At 53.5% G+C, this 12,254-nt stretch overlaps 1 protein-coding gene and 1 long non-coding RNA gene across 5 annotated transcripts in view; one reads left to right on the top strand and one right to left on the bottom strand.

The window, feature by feature from the left end:
• Positions 1–7,760, bottom strand: LOC118675064. The gene is made up of 3 exons (XR_004973801.1): positions 7,629–7,760; positions 5,877–6,072; positions 1–1,014 (listed from the first exon to the last, which is right to left on the bottom strand). It is a non-coding gene; the product is annotated as an uncharacterized LOC118675064 (long non-coding RNA).
• RIPK4 (receptor interacting serine/threonine kinase 4) overlaps positions 7,647–12,254 on the top strand; it is a 25,589-nt gene continuing 20,981 nt past the window's right edge. For 3 of the 4 annotated variants that reach the window (XM_036347206.1, XM_036347205.1, XM_036347204.1), the window contains exon 1: positions 7,731–7,870. Coding sequence is in view for 1 of the 4 variants with exons in the window: in XM_036347203.1 (XP_036203096.1) it covers positions 7,689–7,870 (182 nt within the window). In the remaining 3 variants the exon portion in view is untranslated. Of the gene's footprint in view, positions 7,871–12,254 lie in introns of all 4 variants that reach the window. The other variant, XM_036347203.1, reaches the window with a different exon arrangement.

Below are 12,254 nucleotides of genomic sequence, written 5' to 3' on the forward strand. Positions count from 1 at the left end.
AGAGGAAGCGGTGAAAGCTGAGCCCTCCACACGCACCCCACCGACCTTCACACGCCTTGTTTTAAGATCATTTTAATTCAGCCCGTTCAGCTGCAGAGAGAGAAAACCTCATTTCTCTACTTGTTGTTGTCAGAGGACCTGTCCAGACAGGGGAAGACTCCTGCCCTAACTGTGCATTCACTGACCTTGAATAGCAGCATCAGCCTTCATTGTAGTGGCTTAGAAATGGCTTTTTAAAAAGAAAACAAAACGTAATATAAACTACAGGACAGCCTGCAAAAAGGCAAGTCTACCAGTTTTGCCAATAAAACGACTGGCTGCTTTAGAACAGGGTTAAGGTGAAGCAGGGAGCCGTTAAGGCCCTGAATGAGACAGGGCTCTCCAGAGAAACGGAACAATAGGATGTGCGTGTGCTTATTTGTTTGTTTATTGTAAGGAATTCACTCATGTGGCTTTGGAGGCTGACAAGTCAAACCAGAGACCCCGAGGCCAGCGTTTCAGTGGGAAGGCCGTCAGGCGGGAGGTGACACGTGCAGTTAACCAACACAGACCCCACATGAGCAAATGGGTCAGCTGCAGGCAGCAGGCCCGTGGGCCGAGCGGACACCGAGAAAGCCGGTCTCCTGCTTTTGGATAAAATAAGGGTCCTCGTCACCGTGACGGTGATTGGTCCAGGTGGGTATACTAGTTTCCCGGGGCTGCCGCAGCCAAGTGCCACTAACTGGGTGGCTTAAACCAACAAAAATGTAATGTCCCACGACTCTAGAGGCCGGAAGTGTGAGATCCAGGTGTGGGCAGGGCTGTGCTCCCTCTTGAGGCTCCAGGGGAGAGCCCTGCCTGCCTCTCCCGGCTTCTGGCCGCTGCTGTCAGTCCTGGCGTTCTGTGTTTTGTAGCTGCGTCACTCCAGAGCCCGGGGGTGGGGGTCTGCCATCACCACCACTCACCTCCCGGCCAGGGAGGCTAGCCAGCTGTTCCCAGTGGGCACTTCAAGTGGTCAGATCTTCCCCAGATGTTCTGTAAAAAAATACACCAGGCCTTAGATAGTTTGGGTCAGTGGATAGAGCATCGGCCTCTAGTCTATAACAATAAAAGCATAATATGCTAATTAGACCAAACGACCTTCTAGATGAAGCCGGGGCTGCGAGGGAAGCCCGGGTCCTGGGTGCCAGAGGGAAGCCGGTGCCAGCGGCCAGGGGAAAGAAGGCCTACTCTTGCACGAATTTCGTGCATCGGGCCTCCAGTATGGTAATGCTATGCTTAACTTTTTGAGGAAGTGCTGACTGCTTTCCCGTAAACACTTTTTAAGTTGTTTAATCCTAACTAACTCAATAAAGGAAACTGTTGGGCATTCCTTTGGGCCTAGGGACCTGCGGGAAGATTTCTGACACACCAAGGGTGCCCTGTGTGGGAGGGGGCGTTTGGAAACCACTTAGGGATCACTTGCTGTACCACCCAGGCGCCACGGGAGCGCTCTGGAGGCAACGCAAGCAGGCCTCTCCCTGGAGTAACTGAACCACGAGTGTTTTCAGGTGTCAGCAGAGAGGGGGTGGCATGGAGGTGGAGTGGATCGGTGCTGCTTTAGACAAGTCACCTGGGAAGCCAAGGTGAGGCAGTGACATTGAACAGAAAGAGGGAAAGACGGCTGGGACCTGCAGAGGAGTAGGGCCAGTGTCCCAGGAGGAAGAGCCGCACGTGCAGAGGGTCTGAGAAGGAATATGCTTGGGTTTTGGAAGAACCAAAAGGCCAGTGTGGCTGGAACAGGGAAGGGGTGGGGGTGGTCAGTGATGAAGCTGGACAGGTGGGTGGGGTGGGGTCATACAAGCACCTCTGCCCCCATCGGGCCCAGAGTGGAGGAGCCAGGTATTAATCAGCAGCCCCCCAATGAACATAATGATACAACAAGCACATGCTCCTGGGCCTGTAACAGAGGAATTTGACTGAGTCTGAGACTTCAGGGGGGAGACAGAGAGATGGGCTGAGTGGAAGCCAATCATCAGCTAAACTTTCCAGTCAGACAAGACAGCTTGTGCAAAGGCCCTGGGGAGCCTGAGTCAGAGGACCTGGGGGAAGCAGAGTGGGGAGGGGCAGCCCGGAAACCTACAGCAGCAGAGACGAGGGGATGAAGGTTGAGAGACAGGCCCATTTCATCCTGAATGCGGTCAGATCTGTGTTTGAACCAGGCTGGAAATGACTGTGACTTAGGCCAGGGGCAGGCATGTGAGATGGAATCCAGAGAGCGATTCCAAGGAGGGAAGAGCTAGTGTCTTGGTGACCAGACCGGTGACATTTCTGCCAGGGAAGGGTACAAATTGAGGCGAACGTGCCACATGTCTAAATGGTTGAAAGTTCTAAATCAAGTTTTTATATAATAAAAGCATAGTGTGCAAATTGTCCCCTTGTTTGGGAGGTCGCCTGGGCATTCGACCAGGGGGTGAGGCCAGCCGGGGGAAGTGAGGGAGGCCCCAACCAGCGGTGGTGGCAGGTGGCTGGGAAAGGGAGGGAGTACCCAGCCTGCAGCCAGCAGCTATTAGGGACCCTGCCAGTGCATGAATTTCATGCACTGAGCCTCTAGTGTTAAATAAAATGCATTCTGTCCTCCTGTTTTGACATACACAACCTCACAACAACTTGGGAGCCAGATTCCAACTGGAATTCTCTGACTCCAGGTCCACTGGTGGGCATCCCAGCTCCATGCGGCAGCTCCACCCAGGTCCCCTGCAAACGGCTTCCTCTGGCCACACCTTGGGCCTTGGGATACTCACCCCAGCAGTGGGGTCACTGGATGACGAACCCATCGAGGGGTTGGAAGTTGGGCTGGGAATCCCAAGGTCACAGGTACCTAGAGCTTGATCCAGGACAGTGAGCACCTCTGGGCCCTGTGTGGCTGGGTAGGACTAGACTGGAGCCCTTTGGAGAGTGGCCAGGGCAGGCCCGCCTCTTGTCCAGGTCTGGGTGGGGCTGTTGGCTGTAGACTGGATCTCATGGGATGGAGTGTTTATGAGATACTGCAGATGCTTTGGGGTTCCTGGCCTTCAGAATAGAAGATGGCTTATGCACAAAGATGGGGTGTCTCTGGAAAGAACTAGTTTGGGGGTAAAAAGTATAGGCTCCTCTCAAACATGCTAAGGGGTCGTTGAGACATCCATGTTGAATTTTGGGGTCTGGTGCTCGGAGGAGAGATCAGGCCTGGAGATATAAATGTGGAGTCTTTGTTGAGTAGACGGAAACTGAGGCAGTGGCCTGGACAAGATCACCCAGGGGCAGAGAGGAAAGCAGCAGGAGGGAGCAGGGGGCTTGGATTAAACACTCACAGACCAGGGCATGCAGACAGGGGCAGAGGACCTGTAGAGCTGAGTACCCCTCGGCAAGCACCGCTGAATGCTCCTGTGCAGCGATATTGTAAACGTAATTCAGCAAGCTCTGCTCAGTGCCACGCTGCCCGAGACCCGAGCTTCCAGACGTGCGTCTCCAGGGCAGGGAGCAAATGACCTTACAGGAGACACCCGGGGGGGGGGGGGGCGCGCAGACAGGGGGCCACTGGGGCCCGAGAAGTGACAGTGAAAAGGGAGGCTTGTGTTAAATATTTGCTTGAGAAAAGCAGAAGGTGGAACCAGTCCTTCCAACCCCCCACCCCCACCCCACATCCTTGCTCCCCCAATACCAGGGGTGTTTCTGGAAATCCCTGCCAGGGACCAGGCTCCAGGTGCCCTGTTCTCCCAAGTCACTTTTTTCAGAATTAATGAGTGTAGACTCGCAGCACTGAACAAGACATGTCCTTTGAGCAAATAATATTCAAATCATGCAGGAATTTCTCAAAAGCAGCCTAGCGAGTTGCAGCAGGAGCAGTCCTTCGAGGAGAGGGCTGGACCTGGAGGAGCAGAGGGCAGGAAGGGGCGAGGCTGGTGATGGGCGTGGCCTGAGGGGCGTGGCCCGAGGAGGGGGCGGGGCCTGAGGAGGGGGCGGGGCCTGAGCAGGCGGGCCTCCACCGCGCAGTCCGGCGGGCCGATCCACGGGAGGACCTGGAGCACGGGCGTTAGTACAGGCCCGGAAAGTCGGTCGGTCCTGGACTGGTTGCAGGACCTACGTGACCATCCGCCCAGAGGGCTGTGTGGGGGACGCGCTGCCCCGGGAACCCTGAAGAGGACAGATGGGTTTCCACTTCACCAGCAGCACACCCACCACAAGTGACAGATAACCCGCACTATTATGCCCGGTGCACGCAAAGCGCGCTGTCTCCTCGGAGCCCACGCCATCCTGAGCGGGGACCCCAGGCCCCCCATTTCAGGGGACCTCCTCCAGGAGGGTCCTCGCTCCTGCCTTCTCCGTGGCCTGCGGGGTCGGTCGGGTCCCCACGCGGGGCGTAGGGGCTGCTCCCGCCTCGCGGGGCTCACAGGGCCAGCGCGCGGTGCTAGACGCTGCGTGGAAAGGGGCGGTCCGCTCGCAGCCGCCACGCCCGGAGGCTCGGACAACACAGCGCCCATCGCCATGCGCTGTCCCAGGGCGCGAGGCCGGAGGAAGCGGATTTAGAAGTTTTTAGGGAAAATGCCCGCAGAAGCCCCGGGGCTGGCATTTCCCCCTGCCGGGCCTCCCCTCCTCGCCCGCGCACCCCGCGGGGTAGCTGTCTCTCTGAGCGTCTGGCCCCAACCCACCTGGCCTCGAGCCCCTTTGGTGTCCCCATCTGTCCAACTACCTTGCACCGTCCACACTGCACTTGTCAGACGTGGTCGCATTCATTCATCCTCACGATGGCCACCTCCCTCACCCGAGATTCAAAACTGGCACTATTATTCACCGAATGTTTTTCTTTAACTGGGTCAACTTTTGTTTTTACCTAAAATGTATTAAAAGTGAAATTATGCTTTGATTAAAGGTTTCCATTAACACTAGTGAGCTCAATTATTTCAGAGAATATGAATGTTTACAAAATTATGTATAAGTTTCTTTGTTTATTAAGAAAATTGCTACAGCCTAGCTGCTTTGGCTCAGTGGATAGAGTGTCGGCCTGTGGACTGAAGGGCCCCAAGTTCGATTCCAGTCAAGGGCATGTACCTTGGTTGCGGGCACATCCCCAGTAGGGGGTGTGCAGGAGGCAGCTGATCGATGTTTCTAACTCTCTATCCCTCTCCCTTCCTGTCTGTAAAAAATCAATAAAATATATCTTTAAAAAAAAAGAAAATTGCTACAGCTTATTAAGATGGAAAGTTCAATTTAATATCCAGTTTGTTTTATTTAGTATTCTGATAAGATTTATTGTATTTTAAAGCTAACATTGAAAGCTTTAAATTGTAATTTGTATGTGCATAATCTCATACATAAACTGCTGTTAAGGTTTATTTTTTTAAAAGGTTACAAATAATAAAACATCTTCACTTCAAAAATGACAGATCTTGATATTTTGTGTCTTTTAAATTATTCCAACAAAGTTATTTGCTGTGTTCATTTTAAATCTTTTCACCTAGTGTGTCACTGCTTCTTGCTATGCTTTTATTATGTTAAATATTTGCACAACAAAACAAGACTAAATCTTTTCTTCTCTTTTGACACTTTAATCTCATAAATTAACTTAACACCAAGTGTTCTCTGTCAACAATGGGCAGACATCTTCTATCTCTCCCTTGGGGTTTCTTAGATGGCCATGGAGTAACCATGAAAATTTAACCTCTGGAATTATAAAATAAATAATGCTAAAATAGTCATTAACATATTACCACTGGAAGTTACTTTTATACTTGGAAAATACACCTTACCTGCAAAGACCATTAACCATTAGCATAAATAACATGGACTCTGCTATAATCCCAGAGGGTTTAGAACCCTGTTTGTCTTCACAGTCCCTGCAAGGACTTCCTTTTCCTCTGAGAGATTAGAAAACTGACCTTCACAGTGGGCTGAGTGGTCCCGGTGAGGATCATGGCCAAGTCTGGAGGAGGGAGGGGCCTGGCCAGTCCACCCAGCCCTGACCGTGATCTTTGTCCGGTGACCTTTGTCCCCTCTCCGATTGCAGCTGGGGGCTGGCTCTGGAGGCCTGGGTATGTATATCTGGTTCCCTGGCCTCGGAGCCCAATGCTGAGCCTACAACACATAATTCATAAATAGTTGTCAAGTGAAGCAGGCAGATGGTTAAATAAATGGAATTGGTGTGTCTTATTACGAGGCTGGAGTGCACTGTTAGTCACCTATGCTTCTGAGACTGTGGAGTCTACAGGGAGTCTAGAGAAAAGTGCCCGGAGCTGAGTCCAGGAAACAGCTCAAATGACTCATTTTCTAGTCAATTCATTTCCCCCCACCGAAATAATGACGTTTACTGTCAAGTTATTTTTATATACTCAAAATCCCGATGATTTTTAAAATGTTGGTTTAAATGTTGGTCCCATGTGCTACAAACAAGCTTGAAGTAACCATCGGGCACTACAGTCTCAAGGAGATCCATTTTGATGCCCTGATTATGCGGAAAAGGATGTGGCAGCCTGTTCTTCCTGAAACAAGCCCTGCCCTGTTCCCACCAATGAGTACTCTCCAAAGGGAAGCCCCGTGGGGGTGGGGAGGTCCGGCTGTGTACAGAGCAGAAATGGGGCTCCATTATTGGCTGTGAAATAAGATGATCATGTGCCCCGTGGAAGGTAGGGCTACGATCAACCTCTGCTTTTCAGGTGATTAACGCAAAAATACAGTCAATATCATTAGAATGCTCCCTCTTTTACCGCCCCATCCTGCCCTCATTATTCATCTCTGTTGGCTAAGAATAAATAAGCCTTTGCTCACCCTACAGTCCTACAGGAATGAGTGGTTTTTAGCTGTGAAAGTTTGCAATCACACTTCTCGACCTCTGACCCAGATATCTTTTCAAGAGTGGGGTATATTCAGGCTGAGATCCACCCCCTCCCCCCACCACCAAAGGTGGAAAAACATCTTTCCTTCTCAAGCGATTTGTTGTACGTAAAAAAGACACCGTTTTCTAGGAAAGGATGGGGAACTCCTGTTGTCTTTGGAACATTAGATTTGCTAATGGGGTAATTAAAAAAAAAGTTACTTCCAAAGTGGAAACTCCGGCGTAAAAAAAAAAAAAAAAGCAACATATGATTCCCCACGAATTCTGCTGAGTGGAAAAAGCCAATTCCCCAAGATCCCTCACTAGATGACTTCGGTGTGCAAACGCAACATATTTTAAAATATCACACTTTTAGAGATAGAGGAAAGATTAGTGAGAGCTAGGGCTTGGGAGTTCGGTTATAAAGGGACCACCGGGGGTCCTTGCCTGATGGAATGTTCTTTGTAAAGACACGAACCTACTACGCAGGCGCTAACATTGAATAGAAGTTAATACACACAAAGGAGGACGGGGAAATTTGGGGAAATTTTATTAAGATCGGTGGGTTGTATCAAAGTCAATATCTTGGTTATAATATACTTTTCCCCCTTTTTTGCAGTTTTGCGAAGTGATAGCACGGGGGGGAAACACGGCAACTGAGTTATTTCCCACCTCTGCCTGAAGGATCTAAAAAGTGACCGTCTCTGCGCGCCCGGCCTTTGCCCACGTCCCGCGGTGGGTCTGCGGGGCCCGGCTGCAGGGGCGGGGCCGGCGAGGGCGGGGCGCGCGGCGGAAGTGACGTCAGGGGCGGGGCACGCACCTGAGCACCTGGGCAGCGGCCGCGGCTGGGGCGGCTCAGCTTGGAGGCGAGAGGCGAGCGATGGAGGGCGACAGCGAGAGCCCTTGGGCCCTGGGGCTGCTGCGCACCTTCGACGCGGGCGAGTTCGCGGGCTGGGAGAAGGTCGGCTCGGGCGGCTTCGGGCAGGTGTACAAGGTGCGCCACGTCCACTGGAAGACGTGGCTCGCCATCAAGTGCTCGCCGAGTCTGCACGTCGACGACAGGTCAGCGGCCCAGGCGGGGGCGCCGCGGCGCCGGGGCGGGCGCCGGGGCCGGACTGGGGTGGGGGTGCTTGGGTTCCAGGGGTCCCCTTCTCTCCACCTGCGTCGCTGACGGAGCAGCCTCGGATGGGAAAACCGAGCGCCGGGCGAAGGCGTAACGCCCCGCGGTGTCCGCGCGGTTTGCCTGCCCAGAGTGGGCAGGTTTGGGGAGCTCCGGTCTAGTTACGCGCGCCGGTCCCCGAGCTGCGGCTGCTGGGAGCGACCTCCTGGGCCCGCGTTTGCCCGAAACGGCGTGAAGTGCCCGGTGGTGCTACCTGGCGTCCCGCGAAGCGCCGGATTTTTAGGGTCGGGAGCGCCACTTGCGCCGGGACCCGCGTCCCTCGGCGGCGCGTCCGGCCCTCCCGGAACGCCTGGCGCTGCGGTCTGCGCCCGGCTTAGCAAAATTGCCGTGTGGGGATCTGGGCTTTGTGAGTGAGTTAGACTCCGTTTGACTCACGTACTAATTTACGTTGGAGCACAAATTGGTGTAAGTCGGTAATTATTTCGGTCGGAAGCACCGGCTTGGCTGGGTCCTTGGCGGAGCCGGGCTTCCTGGGCGCCTGGGCACTTTTGGGCCTGGCGGTGCGGCCGCCCCAGTTACATTTGGAGGTTCTAGCAGGGGAGCGCAGCTACTCGTATACCCTTGACCGAAGACCGGTCCTCTCCTCGGGGGGGAAGGTCGTCCTCTTCGACCGAGCGCGCAGCTTCGGGAGGGACGCACATGGATCGGTGAGGGAGGAGGGGGACACCCGCCTAGCCAGCCAGATCAGCCGAATCAACCCTGGCGATCAATGGGGTGACAGATGTCGCAGCCAGATCGCCCTCACATCCCGCCCCAGTTACATTTGCTGTGTCGTTGCGGTCTGCAGAATTTGGGGGCGTAGGGGTGGGAGGAGGAGGGTCTTGAGAAGCAGCTCGTTTGTTTTGTTTTTTTTTCTTCTCCACTTGCGTGTGCATTTTAATAATTTATACGCAGGCTTCCACTGCGTCCATTTAAATAAATGACTTAACCTTGTGTTGCCGGTGCGCGCAGTAGGTCCTTTTGCTGCGGTGAAGTTTGCATTCTCTGTGGAAGTTGTGTTTGTATTGTGTGTGGAGTTCCCCCTTAGACAGTAAGCCCGGGACCCAGCCGACGCAGAAAAGCAGCTCCTTTCAACCCCCGCCTCGCCTTTGCCGGCTCAGAGGCCTGGCTTCTGATCCTCCGCTTACTGGGTGATGGGGCCACTTTTCACCTTAGGATGGTGGTGAGGTTCCAGGTGACTGTGTCACAGGACTAAGGGACATAGAAAGACTGTAGTGTGTGTGCTTCCCCAGGGCCCAGTGCAAGATGAAAGACGTTGTGTTTTCATCCTGGCCTAGGAGATAATACAGTAGATTGGTGGCCTTTTGCTGAACACCGCTAACGCAGTGTTTTCTGGAAACTTCAGTAGAGGGGTGACATAAAAATATCTAACTGGGCGGGGGGGTGGTCAGAGGCTTGTGAGGCTGTGCACGCTCTTTCCCCCTCGCTGGGCTGCAGTCCTGGGAACTGCTCAGGCCGGGAGGGGCGCTGTGGTTATTTTGATGAAATGCAAACCCCACTTTGAATACCAGCCAATGGTTAGATGTGAGAGCCAAGACCCTCTCTGCTCCCTCAGGGTGTTTGTACGGGCTTGGGGGCATTTGTCTGATGGCGTCTTCTGGTGGAAGTGTTTCATTCATCAGCGAAGGTTTTACCACCGGCTTCTTGTATTGGAAGAGGAAAGTAAACAAGCCGGTGGGTCCCCAGGCAGATGAGTCAGCCTGCATCCTAGAATCTGTTATTTCCAGCGACTGGCCCTTGTGTCTTGGGTGGCCCTGCGGGAGGTGGGGTTTCTCCGCTTGAGGCGGGTCACCTAGGATCTCGCATAGCCTGCCTGAAAAGTGTTTTGTCCTTTAACTGGAAGCCTTTCCTGCCCTGCCCTAACCAGGCAGGTGGTGGCATGTCCAGGTCAGCATCGCCCGGCAGGAAGCATTCATCGGCTGCACTGAGCAGTCTGCAGCTCTGTCTTTGTAGCAGAGGTTGAGCTCTCCAATTGAGGAGATGCTCAAACCCTTGCTCTTGGCCAAGAAAATTCTGGCTGAATTTACTGGATTCAGCTTGAGCTTCTCCTCGGCGTTTGTGTCTCTCGTGCTGCAGTGCAGCTCCAAGGGTGGGGACCTTTCTCCTGCCAAGGGCCATTTGGATATTTATAACATCATCCCAGAGCCATACAAAATTATCAACTTAAAAATTAGCCTGATTAGCCTGCTACATTTGGTCAAACATTTAATTATCTCACCCCTAATGCCTTGTCAGGGCCAGACCAAATGATACGAGGCCCACAGGCCAGACATGCCCCACCCCTGAGCTAGACCTTCAGATTGTTTACTTATGATTGGCAGGTTGTCCTCATTGCCTTTTAAAAATATTTATTTATTTGTTTGTTTGTTTTTTGTTAATCCTCACCTTAGGATATTTTCCCTTTAATTTTTAGAGAGAGTGGAAGGGAGAGAGACAGAGAGAAACATCGATGTGTAAAGAGAGACACATGGATTGTTTGCCTTCCACTCGTACCCCGATCGTGGCCAAAGATTGAGCCTGCAATCGAGGTACATGCCCTTGACCAGGAATTGAACCCTCAACCCTTCAGTCCTAAGACCTTATTGCCTTTATTTTAAAAATATATTTTTGTTGATTTCAGAGAGGAAGGGAGGAGAGAGCGATAGAACATCAATGATGAGAGAGAATCATTGATCGGCTACCTGCTGCATGCCCCCCACCCGCATGCGGGGATTGAACCCCCAACCGGGGCATGTGCTCTCACGGGAGTAGAACCCTGACCTCCTGGTTCACAGGTCCACGCTCAGCTATTGAGCCACACCGCCGGGCCTCATTGCCTTTTCAATGAGCTGCCTCCCATCCCCACCCTGCTATTTGCAAGCTCTTCCCTAGTAGGAAATAGGATTTTCCTGGGTGCAGCCCCAGCCCTGTATTCCTCTGGGCTAAGTCTTTACTCGCCTGTTTGAAGGGCAGCACCTCTCACTCCTGCCAAGGGAGCCTGGGTGCTGGGTTGCAGCCCCCTCAGGAGCTTCCCATGTACAATCTAAAATTGGCCCCGTACGTGGAGGGCAGGGAGAGACTGGAGGAAAAAGGTAGACCACTGCAGATGGGGCAGGGCCAGGTTTAATAAACAAGGGACATTACAGCTTGTCTGGGGTAACTCCAAGACAAGTCGTTTCCAGCTTCTGCCCAGCCAATCTTAAAAGTGAAGGTAGAGGCCTTACTGGAGTCAGTCAGGAGCCCTGGTCTTCTTGACGACCTCTCCTAGCTCTGGGCCTTTCCTTCCCCCTCCATTTGTTCCATCAGGACCTGCCACAGGTACAGGTGTGGGCCAGGCCGGTTTTCATTGGCTGCTTGTACCTCCAGGCAGGTGGGGGTCTCCTGGCTGCAGCCTTCATGCCACCCCTTAGCACAGCAGGGCCTGGTCCCCTGCAGCGCCCTGGGCTCCACAGAGCAGCAGGTGGCCCCAGCCCTGTGAGCCTGCACTTCATTAGAGGAAGGTGGGGGCTGCCCAGACCCAGAGACCCCTCTAGGGGGGGGGGCGGGGGCAGGTGGCAGGTGGCGCATCCTTGATCCGTGTTTCCTGCTCCTTATGGCTGACCGTCTTTAGGGGGGCCTGGGTGGAGTCTGGGGATGGGGGTGTTACCATTAGGCCAGAACTGGTGACTCCAGGGGCCCCCTTCCTCCAGCCCAGCCCTGAGGCTAAGAGGAAGCCCTGAGTAAGTGAGCGCCTGGCTGGGCACCGGCCCAGCAGCTAATGCTCCATGGGCACCGGCTCGTCAGGACGAGCCCGAGCAACCCCCGGGTCTGTAAGTACAGGGCTGACAATCCGACAAGCCCGTTTCTTGTCAGTTTTAAAAATAGCAGTGTGGGAACCCTGGCAGGCTCCCTGGGAAAGTAATTGGGTTGGTGCGAGGCGAGAAAGCTGTGCTGGGAGCATCCGCTAACGAGTGATTACACCATTTTCCCGCTGTCTTTTCCCAAACCTGGTTCCAGATTTCCCCCTCGGAGGAGCGCTTTGTTAGGGAAACACTTTTCACCTCCCCCATCCTGGCCCGTCTTCCCAGAGCCTTTACTGCTTCTCCGCCTGTGTAGGACCCGGGGCCGCCCCTTCCCCTTTTCCAGAGTAAACGTTTCCAGGAAGGGAGGAAAGCCGCAGGAGGCCTTTGGTCTTGGGGATCCCTGAGCACGGAGGCTTCTCCAGCCAGTATCTTAGAAATGATCCGCCTGATATTACTGCTATTTCTCTCCACCCAATTCCCTTCTTGGGATTGGTGGTGGTGGTGG

The sequence above is a fragment of the Myotis myotis genome, unplaced genomic scaffold (assembly GCF_014108235.1).
Source record: "Myotis myotis isolate mMyoMyo1 unplaced genomic scaffold, mMyoMyo1.p scaffold_m19_p_2, whole genome shotgun sequence".
Taxonomy (NCBI): Eukaryota; Metazoa; Chordata; class Mammalia; order Chiroptera; family Vespertilionidae; genus Myotis; species Myotis myotis.